We start from the raw sequence: 22,563 nt of genomic DNA, 5'->3' as shown, positions 1-22,563 counted from the left end.
CGGGAGGCGGAATAGAAGAGGGGCGGGGAGGGTATGAGGGGCAGGTTGAGTCACGACGTACGCAAAGACGTACGAAGCCGTCGCCAAGTAAGGGCAAAGACCTAGCGACGCGGAGGGAGGGCTAGGAGGAGATGGACTGGACCATTTTCGGGGGGGGGCTGGAATCCGGGGGAGAGGAGAGCGGAAGGGGGAAAGGAAAAATAAGAAAAGGTTGAACTTGGCTATAATTGTTGCGTATACGGTGGAGGATGGTCTAGAATGTGACGTTTAAGGAAGGCTCTAGCCTACCCCCGACTTGGGACGAATGCTCCCACGGAGGTTCGTCTGGTGGTTTGGTCTGGCCTGGCCTACTGGACCTGCTTAAGCTCTGTCGACCACGGCTCAGCTGGGCTCCCGGCGCCGCCTCCTCCCAGTCTGCCGTAGGCTGCGGCGCTTCTGTGGGTGGGGGAAGGCTGGACTGACGCAGAGTGAGTGTAGAGAATGGAGACACTGACTCCTGGCGCGGGAGACTGGGGGAAGGGGTTGGCTCCCAAGGGGCAGGGATGGGTGAGGGTGGGGGGTGCGACGTTGCTAGGAGACGAGCCTGTGTGACCCCAGCCTCGCGAGGGCGGCTCGGTGTCCCCGCCGCTGGCGTGGGGAACCGGCCAAGGGAAGTGGCTCCAGGGCCAAGAAGGGGAAGCCTGGTTTGGGAATGCTGAAAATGCTGGTTTGGGGACCATCTGGGATGTCTGAAACCTTTGGATTCCCGAATGTCAATGGGAGATTAGTAGGGGCAAATTAGTAGGGCGAGGGAGGAAGGTTGACAGGACACCGATACTTCCTAAGATAATGAGAACTAGCTTCTTAATGCAAAAGGCGTTGGTCTGTGATTCGAGTCTGGGAGAAAGTTAAAAAGTAAATCAATAAAAAATATCAGCAATTGAGGAATGCCCCAAAGATAGTAATATCAGATGAAGTGGTAGAAGATGGGGTGAGGGCCACTTTAAATCCATAAAGCTATTCAGAGGAGGCTGAGTTTTGCAGAAATCCGAGAAAAAAAGGAAGGTAGGGAATGAGCTTTCTAGGTGGTGAAAAGAGCCAGTGGGCAGGGATCTGAGGAAAGAAGGGAAGAAGGCCAGGTGCTTGGAGTAGGAAGGAATAAAAGCAAGAGCCAGGCAGAGTGGTCTGTGATGGAGAAGTGGCAGGGCTTGATCTAGTCTAGTCTTTTAACCCACAGTGAGGGTTCGGCTGCTACTACATTACTAGAGGGTTTTAAGAAGGAGTGACCAAATCTGATTTATATTTTTAGCAAATCATTCTTGGCTATTGGATAGAGAAGGGTAGAAGTAGTCAGACCTGTTATGAGGCTGTTGCTGTAGGCCAGGCGAGAGGTGACAGTAGTGTTATGATCACAATGGAAATAGAATTGAATTCAGAATGTATTCTGGCTGTAGAGCTTGCAGGACATACTGCCAAATTGGATATGAAGTGTTTGGGAAAGGGAGGAACCAAGGATGACTACTAAGAGAAAAAGAGTTTGGAAGGGACTATTTTGAATATTAGTTTTGATTAGTCTGTTAACCACAGGTAAAGGTGTGGAGAAGTTAGATATACAAATCAAGGGAAAACTCAGGTAATAAATGTAGCAGTTTATTCCTAGGTCACCTGAGAAGAGGGTGGAGATAAAGACAAAGGCCTCCAAACTCCTTGGGGGCTTTTGACATTTAAAGATGATCCAGAGAAGGAAAAACCGGCAGAGGGGACTCTGGACACTAGCAAGTCTTCAGAGATACAAAGAGCTTCCATAATATCCTGAAACAATGGGACCCATCCTCTAAGGCCTGGCCCAAATCTCTTCCCTTCTTTCCTCTCCCAGCTGTTACTGCTTTTTTTTTTTTTTTTTTTTTGCTTTTGTTACTGCTTAGCTGATTATCTTCACTATAGCAAGCCTGACTTTGCCAGTTAATTGTCTATAGGTCTGACTACCCCGTGAGCTATTTCTTCTTTGTGCCCTACTTGCTTAAAGTACAGACCCTTGCCCGTAGGACCCAACATGTAGGAATAATGTATCAACCGTGGACAAAGGGGCATCTGTTCCTGCTGTTGCTGCCACATCCACGAGTAGAAACGGTTGCTCTTATGCAATCTAGAAAGGGTATCAGAAGAATCAGAAGGCCTGGATTTCAGTCTTGGACAGCTACTGACCAGCAGAGTGACATTGAATAAGACCCTTTTCTTTGACTTTAAGGGGTTGGCCTAGATTACACATTACAAACTGGCAAAACAGATACCACCTACAGACATGGTTTGGCCCGCAGATTGGTTTAAATTTTTTGAAATTTTTCTTGCCAAAAAAAAAAAAAAATTGGGAGTTCCCATTGTAGCTCACTAGGGGTTAAGGACCCTCACTCTGTGAGGATGCAGGTTTGATCCCTGGCCTGACTCAGTGGGTTAAGGATCCAGGGTTGCCACAGCCGAGGTGTAGGCCTCAGCTGCTGCTGTGATTCAACCCCTGGCCCAGAAACTTCCATATGCTTCAGGTGCAGCTGTAAAAAGAAAAACAAAAACAAATTTCTTGCCAAATTTAAACATCGGACATCAAAATTCAGATTTCTGTCATCATTTAAGAAATGAGACAATCTGGCAACAACTGCCTTAGGGTTCTACACAGCATCAGTCAGCTGAAGCCAATGAGATTCTTCTCCCTTCTGCTACCTGCCTGACCCCTGTGGCCATTTGATTTGCAATACTTGGTCTAGAGCTCTGCTGTCCATATGTAGCCACTGGCTATTTAAATTTAAATAAAATTAAAAATGCAGTTCTTCAGGAGTTCCTGTTGTGGCTCAGAGGGTTTAAGAACGCAACTAATATCCATGAGGATGTGGATTCACTCACTGGACTTGCTCAGTGGATTAAGGATTCAGCATTGCTGCAGGTTGCAGTGTAGTTCGCCCTTGCTGCTGGGATCTGCTGTTGCTGTGGCATAGGCTCCTATTCAACCACTCCTAGCCTGGGACCTTCCATATGCCACGGGGGGGGGGGGGGGGGGGCTACAAAGATAAAAAAGATTCCTCAGATGCTCTATCTTTCAGGTGCCCAATAGCTGTGTGTGGCCAGTGGCTACCCTATAGGACAATGAAATATAGAATATTTCCATCTATTGGGCAGTGCAAACTGGAGGAACTTGAAGGTACTCTGGATGCTACTGCACACATATAGATGGACAGTCATTGCTCTTACTCTCCAGAAACTTTATCTGGTGCCTCTGCAGATGAGTAAAGTTGCGCATTCAGTAATGGGGGTACATTGTCATGAAGTCAGCGACCCTGTTCAGAGTGAGGATCATATGTCAGATGGTTGAATAGAGGGTCAGGTGTATCTAATGTTATAACCAAAGCCCTTTTGTCTATTTCCTAGTGCAATTCCTTAGGAAATTATCACAAAGGAGGGGCTTGAATGTTTAAATGTTTTATGTTCTCCACCTTCCCTAGTTCCTGGGAGGGGTTCAAATCCTGAGTCGTTATGAGTGATGACAGGTTGATCTTTAGCACTGATCTAGTTTTTACCCATTGCCAGCACACGCACACATACACACACACATACCCCTCCTACTTCTGATAACTGGTTCTCACCACCTCTGATTGATCCTTACTTTGTCTTTGTCTCTTAAAATATGCTGATCAGGAACAGTTAAAAAAAAAAAAAAAAAAGTTCCTGTCATGCGCAGCGGAAATTAATCCCACTAGGAACCACAATGTTTCAGGTTCAATCCCTGGCCTCGCTCAGTGAGTTAAAGATCCGGCGTTGCGGTGAGCTGTGGTGTAGGTCGCAGACGCAGCTCAGACCTGGCGTTGCTGTGGCTGTGGTGTAGGCCAGCAGCTGTAGCTCCAATTAGACCCCGAGCCTGGGAACCTCCATATGCTGCGGGTGCAGCCCTAAAAAGACAAAAGACAAAAAAAAAATTTTTTTTTTAATTAAAAAAAAAAAAAAAAGGAAACAGTTGTTTCCATTTCTTTTCTATTTTCTATTGTGTGTGTGTGTGTGTGTGTGTGTGTGTGTGTGTGTGTGGCCTCGGCACACAGTGGCTTGATGTGGGATCTCAGTTCCTGGACCAAGGGCTGAATCCAGGCTACAGGGATGTAAGCACCAAGTCCTAACCACTAGATCACCTGGAAACTCCCCCTTCATTTCTTTGGAATTGAGAGACTAAAATTTGGTTTCCATGTAGAGTTTCTATCCCTGAGGGAGCAAATAGCTGTGTATTTCTTGGTTACTCCAAACTGGAGTTCCCCTTACAAGTGTAATCTTGTGTGTGCTCCTAGCTGATGTATTTAAATTGAGTACACATGCCTTATATGATCTTGTTTGGGATAGTTTAGAAGCCTTTCAGACATGAATATTTTTGGTTTTCCCCTGTGTTCTGAAGATTTCCCATGTTATAGGACCCAAGCTAATTTCTTTTCCTTTAGCTAAGATAAAAATATGATCTACCCTCTCCTTCCTGACCCCTATCTCTGACACACCACATTGTCACTTTCTGTGTAAAAAGAAACTATTTCAGAGAATAGCTGTGGTATGATTAAGTACGCCACACAAGCATATCCTGAGATTTGAAAAACAATGTGTGGCAGGACACTTCCTCTTTTGGATTCTAGTAACCAAAAACTGAATCCAGGTCAGGAAACCAGTCTATGGGGCGTGTGTGGGGTGGGGAGATGAGGGTGCATAGTTTAGCTTGAAGGTTATTCAGTTTAGGTAATGACAATATTGTATAGGATATGGTATAGGGTTTATGCCAGAAAGTAGGGAAGGTTAACAGATCTAGGAGAAAAGTGCACCAAAAGATAAGAACAGAATAAGAGATAAAGGAAGAAAAATAGGAAGCTTGGTCATGCCCTTAGTGTTGGCACCTGCATTGTATTTCCAGTAAGAAGTATGCACTGTGGTCTGAAGATAAGCGATGCCTCCAGCAGGATTATTTACTCATACTAAAGAACAATAGCCCTTTACTGCACAGGGATTATTAATGATGAGAGGGAAACAGCTTTAGGAAAATCCATTACTACCACAAAGCAATAAATTCACCAACAGGCAACACATTTCTTTTCCCTCCTCTGCAGACAAAGCCTAACGTAGATAAAAGAGGCCTCTGTTTCCTCCTATTCAGGTAACATTGGCCTTTAACTCCCAATGCTAAGTGATTACTATGAACAATCCGTATGACAGCTCTTTGAAGAAGGTTCTGTTGTTGCCCCCTTTTAGGAAACTGAGGTTCAGGAAGATTAATAACTTGCCCGGGGGGAAAAATGTAATTGTAATGTATACATGTAAGGATAACCTGACCCCCTTGCTGTACAGTGGGAAAATAAAAATTATAAAAATTAAAAAAAAAAATAACTTGCCCGGTGTGATGAAGTCAAGATCCAAACCCAGCTCATGCCAGAACCCACTAATTCATTTTTTTTTGTATTATATCTACTGTTCTTTACATATGTGGAAAATCTTTGAATGCCTAAAATCAAGGTAGTCATTCTCTATTCTAATATCCAGGCCAGAAAATCTGTTTGCCTTGACATTATAAGAACACTTCAATTCCCTGGAGGTTTTCCAAATGACAAAAGGATTTTAATTTGGGGAGTTGGTTCTGAACCCTGATGGTTTGAGTGCAATGGACCTCATTCCCCCAAAGGATTGTTTTTAAGGAAAAAATGTATCAGAACCCCATTTTTCTATATGTTTGGTTCTCAGCTTCATGGAAATAGAGTATTTCAGTCCTGTGGACAAACCCTAACTGGCTTTAAAAGAACTTAAGAACAACAAAGGTTATATAATAGCTGCCCTAGATGGAAGTGATAAGGCTACCTCTCCAAATAAGACTTGCCTTAGCTTTTTTATCCTGACACCCACAGTGCCACTCTTAAAAACATCATTGTGAAGGTTAATTAGTATTTTTAAATGCTCTAGGGTCTCCAACTGGGAAACCCGGTCCAAATCCCATCACATTTATCTCAGAATGAGAATGGAAATTAGTGGTGATGATTCTGTGTGGGTAATTTTTTTTCTTCTAACAAATGCATTTCAAGCTCCAACTCTGTGCCAGACCTAGGAGTGTAATGAATGAGACAGGGTCCAACCATCTTCTCTCCCTCCCAAAACACACACACTAGAGGAAGAAAAGTAAGTCAAACAGAAAATTGCAATAGAGTTGCATGAACATTATTACAGGAGTATACTCATAGCAGAGACGCTGACCCAGTGTAAGGAAGACACCCCGCCAAAAGTGATGAAAGCCAGAGGATGAAAATCAGCAGTTAAGCAAAGAGTATTTCAGTTGTGTGAGTTGGGACCTTCATTTGGCAAAAAGAAGAGGCCCCAGGTCTATGGAGTTAGAGCAGCAGGATATGGGATAGGTCACCATCGGTGCACAGTAAACCCATAAGACCAATTTCATTGGGTGAGTTTCATAACCATTGCCCACCCCACCCCTCACTCCCGCCCCAAAAAATCATAAAGTAGTTGGGGAGAAATCTGACTACACTACATGGGTTATTATTATTATTATTATCATTATTTTTTAAGTTTACATGTAGGGGCAGGTCTTTTAAGAATGGAAAGAGTCTCCTTCTACTTGGGGTGTGAAAGTCAGTTAATCTTCCTTGACTTTTCTGTCCCTTGTTTGTACTGCAACACTTTTTTCTTCAGTAGAAGGCAAGGCCTCATGGGACTCCAACATTTGGAATTTTGACATTCCTGAGACCAGAGTCATACTTCTATAAATTTCATCCAAGGAACAGGAATTTTCATCTCTGCCCTTAAACTCCTCAGTGTTCATGCAGTGATGGTCTTTCCACAGGTGAGGAAAACGGTGAAATGAATGAAGCCCCTAGTCCTAGCAAATCCTCCCATAAGCCTTCTGCAAAACTAGATCTAGCCGTGCCAAGTGCCCAACCCCATTGGGTTTCATTTTCGTCCTCAGCTGCAAGTGGAAGGGTGAGTGGGTAGTGCTTTGTTTTTTTACGTTTTTTTTTTAGGAAAGTGATCACTGCCCATTTCGAGTCCCCATTACTGACTCCAAAATAAAAACAGGGAAAAGCTCGCAGTCAAGGAAATATCCATCCAGCTTTTTTGGCTTTCAATCCCAGCTCTCCTGTCAGTTGGGTGGCATTAGGCAAGATTCTTCACCATCTACAAGACTGGGAGCATCCTAAAGACTTATGAAACAGTTTGAAATCTAGCATGTCTTAAAAGATGTAAAGCAGATTGTGATACTCCAACTTGCTTAAAACCCACCAGTGTCTTCCTTTGACTTTAGACTACAAACCAGACTCCTTTCCAAGGCCCCTACTCTCCCATCTTGTGCTGGATTCTGTCCACCTGTGGCCTCACGTCCCCCATAGGCTCTACTACATTAGTATTAAGATTGGGGAGTTCCCGTCGTGGCGCAGTGGTTAACGAATCCGACAAGGAATCATGAGGTTGCGGGTTCGGTCCCTGCGCTTGCTCAGTGGGTTGACGATCTGGCGTTGCCGTGAGCTGTGGTGTAGGTTGCAGACGCGGCTTGGATCCCGCGTTGCTGTGGCTCTGGCATAGGCCGGTGGCTACAGCTCTGATTAGACCCCTAGCCTGGGAACCTCCAGATGCCGCGGGAGCGGCCCAAGAAATAGCAAAAAGACAAAAAAAAAAAAAAAGATTGGTTCCCACTTCATAGCCCTTGTTCCTGCTCTTCTTTCTTCCTGCACCACCTTCTCCTGAACTCTTCCCATTAATAGGTTCCTGAATACCATTCAAGACCCAGCTCAAATGTCACTGACTACCCAAGATAACATAACCCCCACCTCTGCTCATTACTCATTACTGTTTCATTCCTTGAGAGCACATATCACCTTCAGAAGTTGTTTTTCTTGTATATAATCTGCCTCTGCCTCTAGCACATAAGTTCTAGGAGGACAAGGACTGTGGTTGCTTGTTTATCACGTATGCCTAGAACTGCAGGTGCCTAGCACATGGCCACTGAATAAATGTTGGATGGATGAATGGATGGATGGATGCTTGGGAGAGAAGGGTAAACTCTGCAGGGTAGTAGCACTGAAATGAACGCTGGTGTCTCTTCTATGATGTCACCTCCCTTTGGAGTGTCGGGGACAGTGTTGCCACAGGGAACAGAAGAGCAGAGCAGTCCAGCCAAGTGCATAGCTTCATCTGAAGGGGCTAGTGCATCACATCATTACTGAAGATGGACAGTTGCAAGGGAGTAGAGGGAACCGTTATAAAAGGGTTATTGCAGTTCCTATCAAGCTGCAAAAAGAATGGTCTTTTGCTCTTTGTAGGAAGGGAAGAGAATTTAGTTCCCTTTGTTGCAACTGGTTAAGCTTTTAATCAGCAGATATTCCACTGTAGTTACTGAGACTGAGCAGCCTATTTAGTGATTAAAAGTTGGGGCACTGACTCCAGACTATCCAGCTATGAATCCTGGCTCCTCCACTTCTTAGTCCTGTGACCTTGCACAACTTACTTAACCTCTCTTGGCTTCAGGTTCCGCCTTTGTCAACCAGAATAATGTAGTTTCTACCTTATAGAATTATTGTGCTGATACTTAATGGGAGCTAATATATGTATGTGAAGTCCCCAGAAAGCCTAGAACAGAGTAAGTGCAAAATAAATGTAGCTATTACTGGAGTGATTATCATTATTCCTTTAGTGAGCAAAACACAGTCCCTGCCCTCCAGGAATTCAGAGACGCTGGGAAGAAAAAGATACGATGAAACTGCAAAGGAACAGTAGCTGGCTTTGATAAAAGCTGAGGAAAAGGTCCTACAGAAACGCTGGAGAGTGAACTGGTATCTACCACTTGGCGGCCAGTAGAAAATGCATTCTAAGTGGAAGGCTCAGCCAGAACAAACACCACAGCAGGATGCCTTAGAGCTGCAGCTCCTAAAATTAGGTTTTTGGGGCTCCACATCACAATATTTACTATTATTTATATTTTAAATCAGCTTTTAAAAATCTCTGCTTTAAAATATCACTACAAAATAGAAATCACTTTAAATCACGGGTTTGATGAGCAATTAAAACACATTAAGAGAATCACACTAAGAAAATAAATATTGTGCATCAAAAACCACCTCCCTGGAGTTCCCATCGTGGAACGAATTCAACTAGGAACCATGAGGTTTCGGGTTTAATCCCTGGCCTCCCTCAGTGGGTTAAGGATCTGGCGTTGCCGAGAGCTGTGGTGTAGGTCGCAGACGCAGCTCGGATTCCGAGCTGTGGCTGTGGTGTAGCCTGGCAGCTGTAGCTCCGATTAGACCCATAGCCTGGGAACCTCCACATGCCTCAAGTGCAGCCCTAAAAAGCAAAAGCAAAAAAAAAAAACAAAAAACCAAACCCCCAAAACCTACCCAACCAGTCTTTGGGACATTCGCCTTAGGGGAAACTTCTGACTATGACCTGAGGTGAAAATGTACGTGCAACAGTTGTCAGCCTTTTTTTTCTTTTTTTTTCTTCTCTTTTTACAGCCACATCTGTGGCATATGGACGTTCCCAGGGCTTAGGGGTCAAATTGGAGCCACAGACACACACTATAGCCAGAGCAACGCCAGATCTGAGCCACATCTGCCATCTACACCAAAGCTTGCATCAACGCCAGATCCTTAACTCACAGAGTGAGGCCAGGGATCGAATCCATGTCCTCACAAACACACGTTGTGTTCTTAACCCGCTGAGCCACTACAGGAACTCCTATCAGCCTTTTGGTTGCGTGGGCTATTCGTGGTAGGTGCTTGGTGATGAGTGTTTTCCTGGCATTGTGTGTATATATGAGATACGATTTGAAGAAAAGAGCCTTGTTTCCTATCCATATTCCTCCCAGACACACTTTCTATCTCTTACCTCATTCTGAGCTTCCAGGGTTAAGGAAGTGAAAAGCAGAATTTGAAGAACTATCCAGTCTTGGAATAAAAGTTACAAAACCTTCACTGTAAAAATTCTCTGAGAGCTGACTTCACAGGCAGTTCAGTCATGGCCCTCTAAACAGTATTCCTGATGTGGCCCTTGGGAGAATCCCAGGAGATCAAGGCTTGCATTGGATCAAAGCCTGATACTAGTGAAGGAGAAGGGCTGGCCTTGTATTTAAACCTGAGAGATCCTTTATAGTTTCCAAGGAATAAGTGTTGTTTTCAAGCCATTAAATCCATAGGAAAGAAAACTCTTAGAGAAAAAGGCACTTCTTCTAAACAAGTTGCTTCCTAGGAATAAAAATATAAAAGATGTTTTAAAAAAATAGTTCCTGTCGTGGCTCAGCAGAAATGAATCTAGTATCCATGAGGATGTAGGTTCGATCCCTGGTCTCGCTCAGTGGGTTAAGGATCCGGTGTTGCTGTGAGCTGTGGTGTACGTCGAAGATGCAGCTCAGATCTGACATCACTGTGGCTGTGGTGTAGGCCAGAGGTTACAGCTCTGATTCGACCCCTAGCCTGGGAACCTCCATATGCCTCGGGGTGCAGCTCTAAAAAGACAAAAAAAAAATTTTTTTTTTTTTATAAATGGCTGATTTTGTTTCTAGAATCACAAACTTTGTAACAACTACTTGTTAATAGTGCATAATGGAGAATATAGCTTTAAACTCTAGACATCTTTGGGACTTGAGTTTTCTTGGTCATCTGATGTTGGAGAGGGAGACATCACTCATTTCCCTTTCCAGATTAGTCTTAAAAACACTTAAATGAAGTGTTTTGAAAATGGTCCTATTAAATACCAATTGTTAGTTCTGCTTGTTACCTTAAGTACCGTAATTGCAGGGTTTGTGTATCAGATTATGGTGTATGATGTTATAGTTTGAAGCTATGGTCAGAGAGTAGTAGAAAGAAACAAATAAGTCAGACTTTGGAGAAGGCTGCTGCTATTTGACTACGCCAGACCTTCCTCACTTTCCTCACTAAGTGTCATGCAGTCAAAGAAGTTTCATCTGTTGATGACAGGGAAGTGAAGCAATCATTAATAGAAGTTAGTTGCAGACTCTCTGCCCCTTGCAGGAACTGACTCATGTATTTTCATATAAAACCATAGAGCTTTAGGGAGAGCCAGTAACTCAGAGACCTGTTTCCTTACCAGGAAAAACATCATCAACTCAACTGAGTTTTTATTACAATTAGCCACAAAGCATGATGATCTCTCTTGGTTTGCATGAATTCCTTTTGAGCATTTTTTTTTTCCTGTAAGGTAGAATGGGTGTCAGAATTGGTATGGAATGTGACATTAGTTCTTTTAACTTCTGAATTGGGCGATGTGGTGATTTCAAGCTTTTTGTCAGATAGTTAAGCCTTGGTTCCTCCTCATTGCTGAAGAAAAGTCACCAGGGTCAGGATAAGTAAAAGGGAACATCAGACTCAAAAGAGACATTCTCTCCAAGGTGAATGCCTTGCAGGTACTTAGAATTTCTAGAAAACACAGCTCCTTCCAGCCTCTATCTGCTTTCTTTAGCTTCCCCAATTCTCAAGCGCAGAACCCACCCTAAAGTATACAGTCTCCTTGTATTACCCATTCCAGATTGAAAATGAGTCTTATTCTCAAAGGACAATGAGCAGCCTACTTCCCAATCCTGATGACCTGTGTGAGAAAGCCTGGACTCATAGTGAGCTGTCCATGTGCCTGTCCCTGCTACTCACTCACCAAATCTGGGGTCCTGCTCCTCATCCCAGCCTGCTAGTATATTAAAGGCAGTTACAGTATTTATTCTCCTAAATCTGACTAATCACAGTCTTCTAGTAGTGGGATGGCTTTTTTCTATCTTCTCTGAATTTCTCTTTTTTTAAATCATTTAAAAATTGAAGTATATTATATTGATTTCAGGTATACTCTATAGTGATTCAAAATTATTATATATTATACTCCTAAAGTTATATAAAGTATTGGCTCTATTCCCTGTTGTTATACAGTATACCTTTACAGCTTATCTATTTTATACATAGTAGTTTGTACCTCTTAATCCCTACCTCGACATTGCCATCCCTCCCCTACCCCCAGTAACCACTAGTTCATTCTCTATATCTGTGAGTCTGTTTCTCTTTCGTTATATTCATTCATTTGTTTTATTTTTTATTCATTTTTTTAATTTTATGGCTACACCCGCAGCATATGGAAGTTCCCCAGCAAGGGACTGAATCCAAGTCATAGCTGTGACATAGGAAACGCCAGATCCTTTAATCCACTGTGCTAGGTTAGGGATCCAACCTGCATCTCCACAGTGACCCAGGCCACTGCAGTTGGATCCTTAATCCACTGCACCACAGCAGGAACTCCTTGTTTTAATTTTTAGATTCCATATGTAAGTGGTAACATATGGTATTTCTGTTTTGCTGCCTGATTTATTTCACTAAGCATAATATCCTCCAGATCCATTCACCCTGTTGCAAATGGCAAAATTTCATTCTTTTTTATGGCTGAGTAGTATTCCATTGTGTATATAGATCACATTTTTTCATTCATCTTCTGATGGACATTTAGGTTGCAACTGTAAATCTTGGCATATCTGGCATATCTTGGCAACTGTAAATAATGCAAGTATGCATATTGGGTGCATGTGTCTTATTGAATTAGTGTTTGTTTGTTTTTTAGTGTTTTTCCTGGGAATGGAATTACTGAATCATATGGTAGTTCTATTTTTTTCTTTTTAGGGCTGCACCTGCAGCATATGGAAGTTCCTGGGCTAGGGGTCAAATTGGAGCTACACCTGCTAGCTTCCACCACAGCCACAACAACACCAGATCTGAGTCACGTCTGTGACCTACACTACAGCTTGCAGCAATGCCAGATCCTTAACCCATGAGGGAGACCAGGGATTGAACCCACATCCACATGGATACTTGTTGGGTTCTTAATCTGCTGAGCCACAACAGGAACTCCTGTTTGTTCTATTTTTAGTTTTTGAAGCACATCCATATTGTTTTCCCTAGAGGTTACACCAATTACATTCCCACCAACAGTGTACCACATCCTCACCGACATTTGCTATTTGTGGTCTTTTTGATGATAGCCATTCTGACAGGTGTGAGATGATAACTCATTGTGGTTTTGATTTGCCTTTCTCCAGTGATTAGCAATTTTGAACATCTTTTCATGTGCCTGTTGGCCATCTGTGTGTCTTCTTTGGAGAAATGTCTATTCAGGTCTTCTGGCCATTTTTTAATTGGGCTTTTTGATATTGATTTGTACGAACTGTTTATATAGTTTAGATGTTAACCCTTTATTGATCATATCATTTGCAAATATTTTCTCCCATTCAGCAGGTTGTCTTTTCATTCTGTCCATGGTTTCCTTTGATATGCAATGGCTTTTAAGTTTAATTAGGTCCCATTTGTTTAGTTTTGCTTTTGTTTCCTTTGCCTTAGGAGGCAAATTAAAAAAAAAATAGTTGCAATTCATGTCAAAGAGTGTTCTGCCTATGTTTTCTTTCTTATGGTTTCCAGTCTTATATTTAGGTCTTTAATCCAGTTTGAATTTATTTTTGTAAATGATCTATCATACTGTTTTGATAACATAGCTTTGTAGTATATTCTGAAGTCAGGGCATTGTGATACCTCCAGCTCTTTTCTTCTTTCTGAAGATGTTTTGGCTAACTGGAGTCTTTTGTGCTTCCATACAAATTTTTAATGTATTTGTTCTAGTTCTGTGAAAAATGCCTTTGGTGTTTTGATAGGGATTGCATTGAATCTGTAAATTGCCTTGGTAATACAGTCATTTAGCAATCTTAATTCTTCTAATCCAAAACACCGTGTATCTTTCCATCTGTTTGCATCCTTTTCAATTTCTTTCATCAGTATGTTGTTTTCTGAGTACCAGTCTTTTACCTCCTTGGGTAAGTTTATTCCTAGATATTTTATTCATTTTGATGTGATGGTAAATGTGATTCTTTCCTTGATTTCTACTTCTGATTCCTCATTGTTACCAAAGATAAATGCAAAAAACTTCCTGAGGACTCCCAGACTCTTCCTGGTGCCAGACTTTCGAGCCGAGGAGCCCAAAGTGGGACTCAAAGCTGTTGCTCCTTATGGCGAACCTCTGCAATTGTAATTACCCTTCTGCTTGTGGGTCACCCACCTGGGGGCATAGATCTTGACTATAGCATGACTCCTTCCCTCCTACCCATCTCTTGTGGTTCCTCTTTATATCTTTAGTGGTAGAAGACATTTTCTGCTAGATTCTGGTCTTTCTCATCAATAGTTGCAATTTTTATGTGCCTGTGAGAGAAGGTGCTGAGTTCAGGAACCTCCTGCTCTGCCATCTTGGCCAACCTCCCTGAATTTCTTTTACATGTAGAAGTAATTAGTAGAGAAACAGGCTGAAGTTTTTGCACTTCAGAGAAGGGAAAAGAAAACACTTAATATCCATCAACAGGAGAACAGACAAGTATGTTGGGATATCTTCTCACAGTGGACGGAATTGCAGCATATGAACTACGTAACAACATGGATGAATCCCACAAATATGGGCCAAAAAAAGCAAGTTGTGGAAGGTAATATATATTTGGGATAATGTCTAAGGCCACCTAAGAGAGTGCTGGTATCCCTACCACACCATTCTGGCAATGCTACCAAGCAGATCTGTTGAGAAAGAGCAGTTATTTCTAGACTAATTAAAGAGCTGGATTTTTAAAAATGTACATCTGCCTGAATGCCTACTGTCAGGTTGACTTTTTATGCAAAATCTCCTTCTTTTATTTTGGTGGATTGGAAGATGACAACGGCAACACGACAAGAAGTTCTTGGCCTCTACCGCAGAATTTTCAGGCTTGCGAGGAAATGGCAGGCTGCATCAGGGCAGATGGAAGACACCGTGAAAGAGAAACAGTACATATTAAATGAAGCCAGAACGCTGTTCCAGAAAAACAAAAATGTAAGTAGGCCCCAGTTGAGTACGGCAAGGAGGGGAGCAATTTCTTGTGGTGTTTGTGCATTTCTTTTCCGTCCTACAGTAGAGAGGATGGAGCAGCACAGAGGGACAGAGTGTGGAGCAGGAAGGGCCAGAGCACAGCCTGGCTGGCTTGCCCAGCCTGGGTTTCTCTCCTCACTCGTTTCAGGTCTCAGTCCAGCTGGTAAGTGGCTTAGTGTCCTCAGAAGACCCCATGCACCAGGTGACCTGAGTCAGGCCAATGAGAGTTTTCAGGGTAGGATCAGTTCCTCACACACTGTGCCTGTTGCCGGCCACTCCCACAGGAGGTGTGCAGTGAAGTCTTTTTCAATTCATAAGCTGTTCAGAGCCTCCAAATATAAACCCATTCAGAGCAAAGCGAATAGGATTAAGACCCAAGGTCCCCTTCATAGCTTAGCTGTGAGCTCAGGCCCCTTTGGCTAGCAGAGAGGCTTTGTCCTTAGGGATCACAGAATTGGGTAAAATAAGTGCCTCCCTTTGTCAGTTGAACCCAGACACCGGGGAGCCAAAAACCATTTCTAAGAGGCTTGATTTGACACATCCCAACCAACCATAATACATTAGCTGTAAACTCCTTAGGAAGACCGCCTGCCCCTACTCATGGAAAGAGGCTCTCAGCTCCTGACTTTTCCTGCCTCCTTCTCATTGATCTCGTGGATTCAATACCGCCACTGTTTCCTTCCTGAAACTTCCTGACAGTCTACATTCTTTTTCCTCTCTGGTCCCTGTCTCTGTCTCCTTTTTGGCCCCATCTTCTCCATACACTCTCCCACCAGCTGTAGGGGTTCTCTGGAGGTCAGCCTTCTCCACCAAGACCTAAAGACCAGATGGCCGCTTTGTGGTCCCAGATCCCTTATCTTGGCCTCTCCTCAGCCACCTGCGGGAACTCACCACAAGCATAACAGCCCAAAGTGGAACTCATCTTTCCACAAGAATTCGTCCTCTTCCCAGCTTGCCCATTTCTGTCATATTTCCCGCCACTACTTTGTGACCCTTCGCTCTCATTCTGTCATTCAGCACTTAGTTGAGTGCCTACCATGTCCCTAAGACCAGACGAGACATCAGAGATGTAAATGAGCAAAACTGAGACCGGGTCCCTCAGAAATGTCTCGGAGTTAGATGGAAAGAAATGTAAAATTACAGTTGGAGTAAAATTACAGTCAGAGTAAGAGCTTCCCAGCCTACAATATCCTTCCCTTGTCAGAATGCCTGAAGTTTCTCTGCTTTTAATACTAACCTGCTGGTGAAGCTCCTTTCCATTCTTCCAACCATCCTTCAGCTTCTCCAAACTTTTTCTGCTTTTAGCGTGGGCCATGCATACCACATCAGAGTGTAGGTATCCCCCTGACGTCCTGAACAGTCCATTGAGGAACAGAAATAAAATACCGTAAGTGGAGTTTCTGCTTTGGCGCAGTGGGTTAAGAATGTGAGGAGTCCTCCCTGTGGTGCAGTGGGTTAAGAATCCATGGCTTAGGTTGTAGTTGCAGCTCAGATTCAATCCCTGGCTTGGAAACTTCCATATGCCAAGGGTGTGGCCATAAAAAAAAATGAAATTAAAAAAAATAATTTGACTGCAGTGGTTTAGTTTGTTGTGGAGGTGAGGCTTCAATCCTCAGCCCGGCAAAGTGAGTTAAGGATCTGGTGTTGCCAAAGCTGTAGTGTAGGCCACAGCTGCAACTTGAATTCAGTCCCTGGCCCAGGAACTTCTATATGCCATGGCATGTATATGTGTATATAAATATATATGTGTGTGTGTGTGTGTGTGTGTGTGTGTGTATGGAAGCACCATATAGCAGATATATATATATATATATACACACACACACATATATATGTATGTATATATATGTTTCTATTTTTATTGCTCCTTTTAAAATGTCTATTTTGTAGATATTTATTTCCATTTATTTATTTATTTTGGTCTTTTTTGTCTTTTCTAGGGTCGCAATGGTGGCATATGGAGGTTCCCAGGCTAGGGGTCTAATCAGATCTGTAGCCGCCAGCCTATGCCACAGCCACAGCAATGCAGGATCCAAGCCACATCTGCGACCTACACCACAACTCACAGCAACGCCGGATCCTTAACCCACTGATCGAGGCCAGGGATCGAACTCACAACCTCATGGTTCCTAGTTGGATTTGTTAACCACTGAGCCACGACGGGAACTCCTATTTTGTATATATTTATAATGGAGTTATTAATATACTTAATGAGCTTGTAAGTACATATATGGGAGCTTTGGGCTCAGAATTTTTTTTATTGAAAGGAGTAGATGATCAAAAAATTTGTAGACCTCTGACCTATACCTAGGCTCATTAGTTAGTTACGGTCTCTTTTTTTCCTTGTTTGTTTCATTTATTATGTTGGTATGGTCTCCCCAACCAGACTGTAAATTCCTCGAGCACATAGACAGTTTCCTATACTTTTTCAGTCTGTCCCATGGGCCCTGCCTTGTGGCTGTCACTAAGTTAACAACATTTACAAATCCTTTGATTCCACTGATCTTCTCCAGGAATTCTTCCTCAGGTTCTCTGCCCTCACTCAACCCCACCTATTGGCCACCTCCTCTGCATTCCTATATAGCAGTTTGTAGCAGTCACTGCTCTTGTTGATTATATACCACTGTGCCTTTTCACGTGTCAGGGTTGTTCTGCTCAGGTAACATCCTTGATAGTTGAAGGCTGGGACCATGGCCTCTGGGTGTCCAGGCTGGTGCTGGGGATATCACAGTAGTATGTGCCCAGTAAACTTTTGCAGGCAAGACCCTCTGGGTTTTCATTTCAGGCAATAATAAATCCTTCATTTGCCTCTGCTTGAATTGGCCCAGCAGGATGTATACGCCAATGACGGTACCTGAATGATTTTGTCGGTACCTGAATGATTTTGTCGTGGTGGATTTGAATTTTAAAGCATGCACTTGTTTTTATCATGGATAAGAAAGAAAATGGAATATCAGACAGCTTTACAAATGCTGTGCTTAGAGAGTCCATTTAAAAGAAAAGCTTAAGGAATTCCTCCATGGCTCGGTTGGGTTAAGGAGCTGGCATTGTCACTGCAGTGGCTTTGATTATAGCTGTGGTGTGGGGGTTCAGTCCTGGCCTGGGAACTCCTGCATGCCACGGGCATGGCCAAATAAATAAATACATAAATAAAAAGGAAAAGTTTAATATTAGTATAGGTAGTGTGTGGATATGGCAAAATCATGCATACAGGGAGCCTCTGAATGATGGAATTTGGAGAACCCTAACCCAGCTTGTTCAGATGGACAGCTGGAGCCCAAAGAGCCCTCAGTCCCGTTAACCTATCTTATTAGGGTCTTCTTTCTCCCTAATCCGTCATGTAGACTTAAGCAGTCTTTTGTAACCTCAGTTACTACACGAGTTTAATAATAATCCAGAGGAATCTCATTAATTGCTCTGAATCCTAATGGGGAAATGAGAACATGGAAATCTATTCCCAAGGTGGACATCAGAGCAATAGCTTCTGAGAAACACAGAGGTCAGATAGAAAGCTGAGCCTCTGCCCCAAGGGACTCAACTGTGGTTCAGTGTGTTGCAGTTCTTGGAAATTTTCTCTGCTCCAAGAGGAAGCATAGGACAGGGGCGCCCTTGGGATTTCCAAGCCACGATGGCCTAGACGTCACTGCGGGTATCATCTGGGGCTGATGCAATCCCAGCTCTGCTTTGAGGCCCACTTGCAAACCTTAGCAGAGCCAAACATTGACTCATTTTCCATCCCTGGAATGAAACGCTTTCTAGCCTTCTCCTACCTAGCCTTCTGTTTTTCAGAATGAACTTTTCATACCTATGCTTAAAACTGGTATACCAAGATTTGACTGTTTTGGATTTCAAAAGTCAGTTCTTTCCCTCATGACTGAGCAAGACAGTTTATGGTTCAAAATAAAAAGTGGATCACTCACCAGTATCTTATTCGGGGGGTTTCTAGACAGCACTTGCTAAAACAATTGAGTTACTTAAAAGTTTGATCAACATGGGGTGGGATATGAAGTACTCTCATTCATTGTTGGTGGGGATATAATTTATTGATTGTTGGTGGGAATACAAATTGGTACAACCTCTTAGGGGGTAATTTGAATCTACAGGGAGTATCTGTGAGAATTAAAATTTCATGAACCCTTTGACCTAGCAGTCCTCTCTCTAGGAACTTATCTTTTAAATATATTTGCATGTGAGCCAAACATTTTTTAGAGGAATCCATTGTTTATAGTGGCAAAAGATTGGAAATAACCTAAATGTCCATCAGTAGAAGTTTGGTTAAATTATAATATAGCATTATGTTGGAATTTTGTGCAGTTGTTAGAATGGGGCAGCTCTGTATGTGTAAACAGGGAAGGAGCTTCAAATTGTTAGTGAAAATGCAAGGTTCAGAGCTTTCATTTTTATAAGAAAAAATGCTAAGTCTACAGAGGTATACTTATGTGTGTGTAGAATGTCCCTGGAAGGACAAACAAGAAACTTCTGATAATTTTTGTCTCTGAGAAGAGGACCTGAGAGACAGGAGGAAGAGGGACACTTTGTTTTATATTCTATGCTTTTGTGTTATTTGAATTCTTTTTATCATGTGCTTAAATTACCTACCTGAATAATTTTTAGAAGTTTAATCCACAGTACATTTTATATTAAATTGCTTTTGACTTTTCAAGTTATCAATATTTAATTTACTGGCTGATGAACGGAAAAAGTTTAAGACAATGTACCCCTATAGATTAGGTAGCACTGGAAAGAGGCTAACAGTCTCACCCGTTTTCCCCCTTTTAATAGCTCACAGACACAGACCTGATTAAACGGTGTATAGATGAATGCACAGCCAGGATTGAAATGGGACTCCACTACCAGATTCCCTATCCAAGGCCAGTAAGTGTGATTCCAGTTAACATGTGGTGTGTACTGAACCCTTGTCAACCTGGTTATTTCTAAGAATGTGTTCCAAGAGGGCTAGTGTTTACGAGAAGTCTAGAGCTCCTGTAATATATATGTTGGAAATAAGCTATCCTTGCCTGGCCACGAACCCATCACAACAAACTAAAAGGTGTGAATGCCTGATTTCTCCTACTTGTACAACTTTCCCATATGTGGAAGGGAAAGCTTTCTCTGCTTTCACCTTATCTAAGGAAATATTTGTATTTCTCTTATTATAAATGACAAGTTTAGGGAGTTCCCAGTTTTCCGTCGTGGTGCAGCAGAAACAAATTTGACTAGGAGCCATGAAGTTGCAGGTTCGATCCCTGGCCTCGCTCAGTGGGTTAAGGATCCAGCATTGCCATGAGTTGTGGTGTAGGTCGCAGATGTGGCTTGGATCCCATGTTGCTGTGACTGTGGCATAGGCCGACAGCGGTAGCTCCAATTTGACCCCTAGCCTGGGAACTTCCACATGCTGCGAGTGTGGCTCCCAAAAAAGAAAAAAAAAATAAGTCTATTGTTAATAAAAGAATAAAATTCAAACATTAAAGGAATGCATAAGGTAGAAAGTGAAAACTGTCAAAACTTTTCTTACCCTGTGGAAGTGACTGCTGTAACTGTTAAGATGGGACCATATGAAATGGTAATATTCTACTCTTGACTTACAAAAACAGCAATTTTATATTATATTGATTCAACCTAATAGTTTGGTAATATATCCTTTTTTTCTGTACTTGTGTACATATATTTTCTTTGTTTAAGTACATGGGATCCCAGGAATACTGTTTATTGCTGACCTATTTTACTTTCTCTCCTCTGGATATCTCTGCCTTTATCTTTTAAAATGGTTGTAGTATAACCATTTTAAATACAACCTATTGTAAGAAGATGCCATAATTTAACCAGCGCCCTCTCAGTAGACATTTATGTTGGTCCCAGTTTTCCACCATCCATAGAAGATCTTTGTGTACGCATTTTTTTCCTCCCCTTCTCTGGACCCTCATCTTACTGTGTGATCTGTGGCTTTTCTTCCATGCAGGAAATATGGCAAAGAAGAGCACAGGCCCTAGAATCAGGGAGATCTAGGTTCAGATCCTGGGCCCACCACTTAATGCACAGTCTTGAGCCTTGAGCCTCTTAACTTTCTAAGCTTACATATTCGTATCTATAAATATTAGAGTAATAAATCTCTATGAGATTATATTGAAGATGATGTAAGGACTCTAAGGAAGAATGAGTATCGAGTTAGCATTTAGCAGAGGGCATGTACTTAGTAAATCTTTAGTGAATATAAGTTGCTGCAATAATTATAATTCTCACTGTTATCATTATTCTTATTCTTCTTATTCAGATTCATCTGCCTCCTATGGGCCTTACCCCACTACAGGGCCGGGGACTTCGAAGCCAGGAGAAACTAAGGAAATTTTCCAAACCAGTATATCTCCAGTCTCACGATGAGGTTTCCTAACCCAGAAGAAAGTTTATTTCTGAGAATGATGAGTCAAGTAGGCCTTGAATGTAAACCAGATAACAGAAGCAAAAATTAAAATATCTTCTTAGAAACCTCCGAGGTATTGTTACTCACCCAATGATATGTGCTCACACATCTCCCTATAGTTTGTCAGGGGCTTGCTGCCAAAGTGGATGACACTAACCCTAGAGGTCATGGACCTTATATCCTCACTGAAGTATCGTTTGGAAACAAGACTAAAGTTTGTGGGCAGAGGGCTGAAGGGTAATACAGTTCTTCATTGAAGTGCTGTTTACCAGACATGCCAGCTAATGTGAAGAAATTAGCCAGTTGCTGGAAGTTCTCATGGCTGCTATATGACTATATACCACCCTCAGAATATGTTTAGGTTTCTTTTTCTTCAAGTTATGGATTTGCTTAAAAGTGAGCTTTTTGTGTGTGCTTGGTTGTCTTTTGGCATTTCCAATTTCCAGGTAAACTTAAAAAGTTAGGGAGTTCCCTGGTGGCTCAGTGGGTTAAGGATCTGGCATTGTCACTGCTGTTGTTCAGGTCACTTTGGTGGTGCAGGTTTGATGCCTGGTGCAGGAATTTCCACATGCTGTGGGTACAGCCAAAAAAAAAATGGTTTATCATTGGATCAATCATGCTTTTTCTCAGAAATTTTATGAGACCCATCTCTGGCCCCAACATACACATATATGAAAGTGCATATCTTAGTTAAATGCTTGTGTTTACTTTATCTTAAAGCCCGTGATTTCTTTGGATATACTTAGGATCTGAAAGTGTCAGAGGATCTAAAAGACTCACTGGAAACTCACACTGCATTCATTATGAGGATTTTACCCTAACATAATTAGGAAGTATAAGTGCTAAGCTGGCCTTCAAATTATGTCTAAACAGAAATGAGACAAGATCCAAACACAAAGGACTTATAACCCTGCGTTATGTGGATACAGGTCAGATCCTCTTGGCAGGTTACTCATACATCAGTGTCATTCCCTCTTACCTCCAAGGAGGATGGGGATTACCAATAAAGACAAATTTCTATTGATTTTGGTCTCTCGGTACTATTTTCCAAAATGGCCTTGTGATCCTTAGATGCAGCATTTGATAACCTCCTGCTCATACCTAGATTTAGGATTGCCTTGTCACAAAGATCCAATGCAAAATATATGTATTTACAGAAGAAAAAAAAAAAAGACTTCCCATTATGGCTCAGTGGTTAACGAACCCGACTAGTATCCATTAGGATGTGGGTTCAATCTTTG

The 22,563-nt window shown here is 42.3% G+C and overlaps 1 protein-coding gene across 5 annotated transcripts; it reads left to right on the top strand.

The window, feature by feature from the left end:
- The first annotated feature begins 68 nt into the window (after positions 1-68).
- On the top strand, positions 69-21,387 carry LYRM1 (LYR motif containing 1). 5 transcript variants are annotated; one of them, XM_047780348.1, is made up of 5 exons: positions 326-467; positions 6,685-6,832; positions 14,710-14,868; positions 19,687-19,779; positions 21,176-21,387. In XM_047780348.1, exons 2-5 carry the CDS (start codon positions 6,818-6,820, stop codon positions 21,290-21,292), a joined length of 384 nt encoding a protein of 127 aa, XP_047636304.1. In that variant the 5' UTR covers positions 326-467; positions 6,685-6,817; the 3' UTR covers positions 21,293-21,387. The 5 variants fall into 5 exon arrangements, with proteins under 5 accessions (XP_047636303.1, XP_047636307.1, XP_047636304.1 ...); XM_047780347.1 differs by lacking the exons at positions 326-467; positions 6,685-6,832 and adding an exon at positions 69-87; XM_047780351.1 differs by lacking the exon at positions 6,685-6,832 and having other exon boundaries at positions 289-467.
- Positions 21,388-22,563: the final 1,176 nt, after the last annotated feature.

The sequence above is a fragment of the Phacochoerus africanus genome, chromosome 5 (assembly GCF_016906955.1).
Source record: "Phacochoerus africanus isolate WHEZ1 chromosome 5, ROS_Pafr_v1, whole genome shotgun sequence".
NCBI lineage: Eukaryota > Metazoa > Chordata > Mammalia > Artiodactyla > Suidae > Phacochoerus > Phacochoerus africanus.
Note: the sequence above shows the minus strand (reverse complement) of the source record. Positions and strands in the feature narration are given on the sequence as shown.

Coding starts and splice junctions, on each gene's coding strand:
- LYRM1 (XM_047780348.1), top strand. Junction 14,869..19,686: donor TGTTCCAGAAAAACAAAAAT/GTAAGTAGGCCC, acceptor CCCTTTTAATAG/CTCACAGACACAGACCTGAT. Junction 19,780..21,175: donor AGATTCCCTATCCAAGGCCA/GTAAGTGTGATT, acceptor CTTCTTATTCAG/ATTCATCTGCCTCCTATGGG.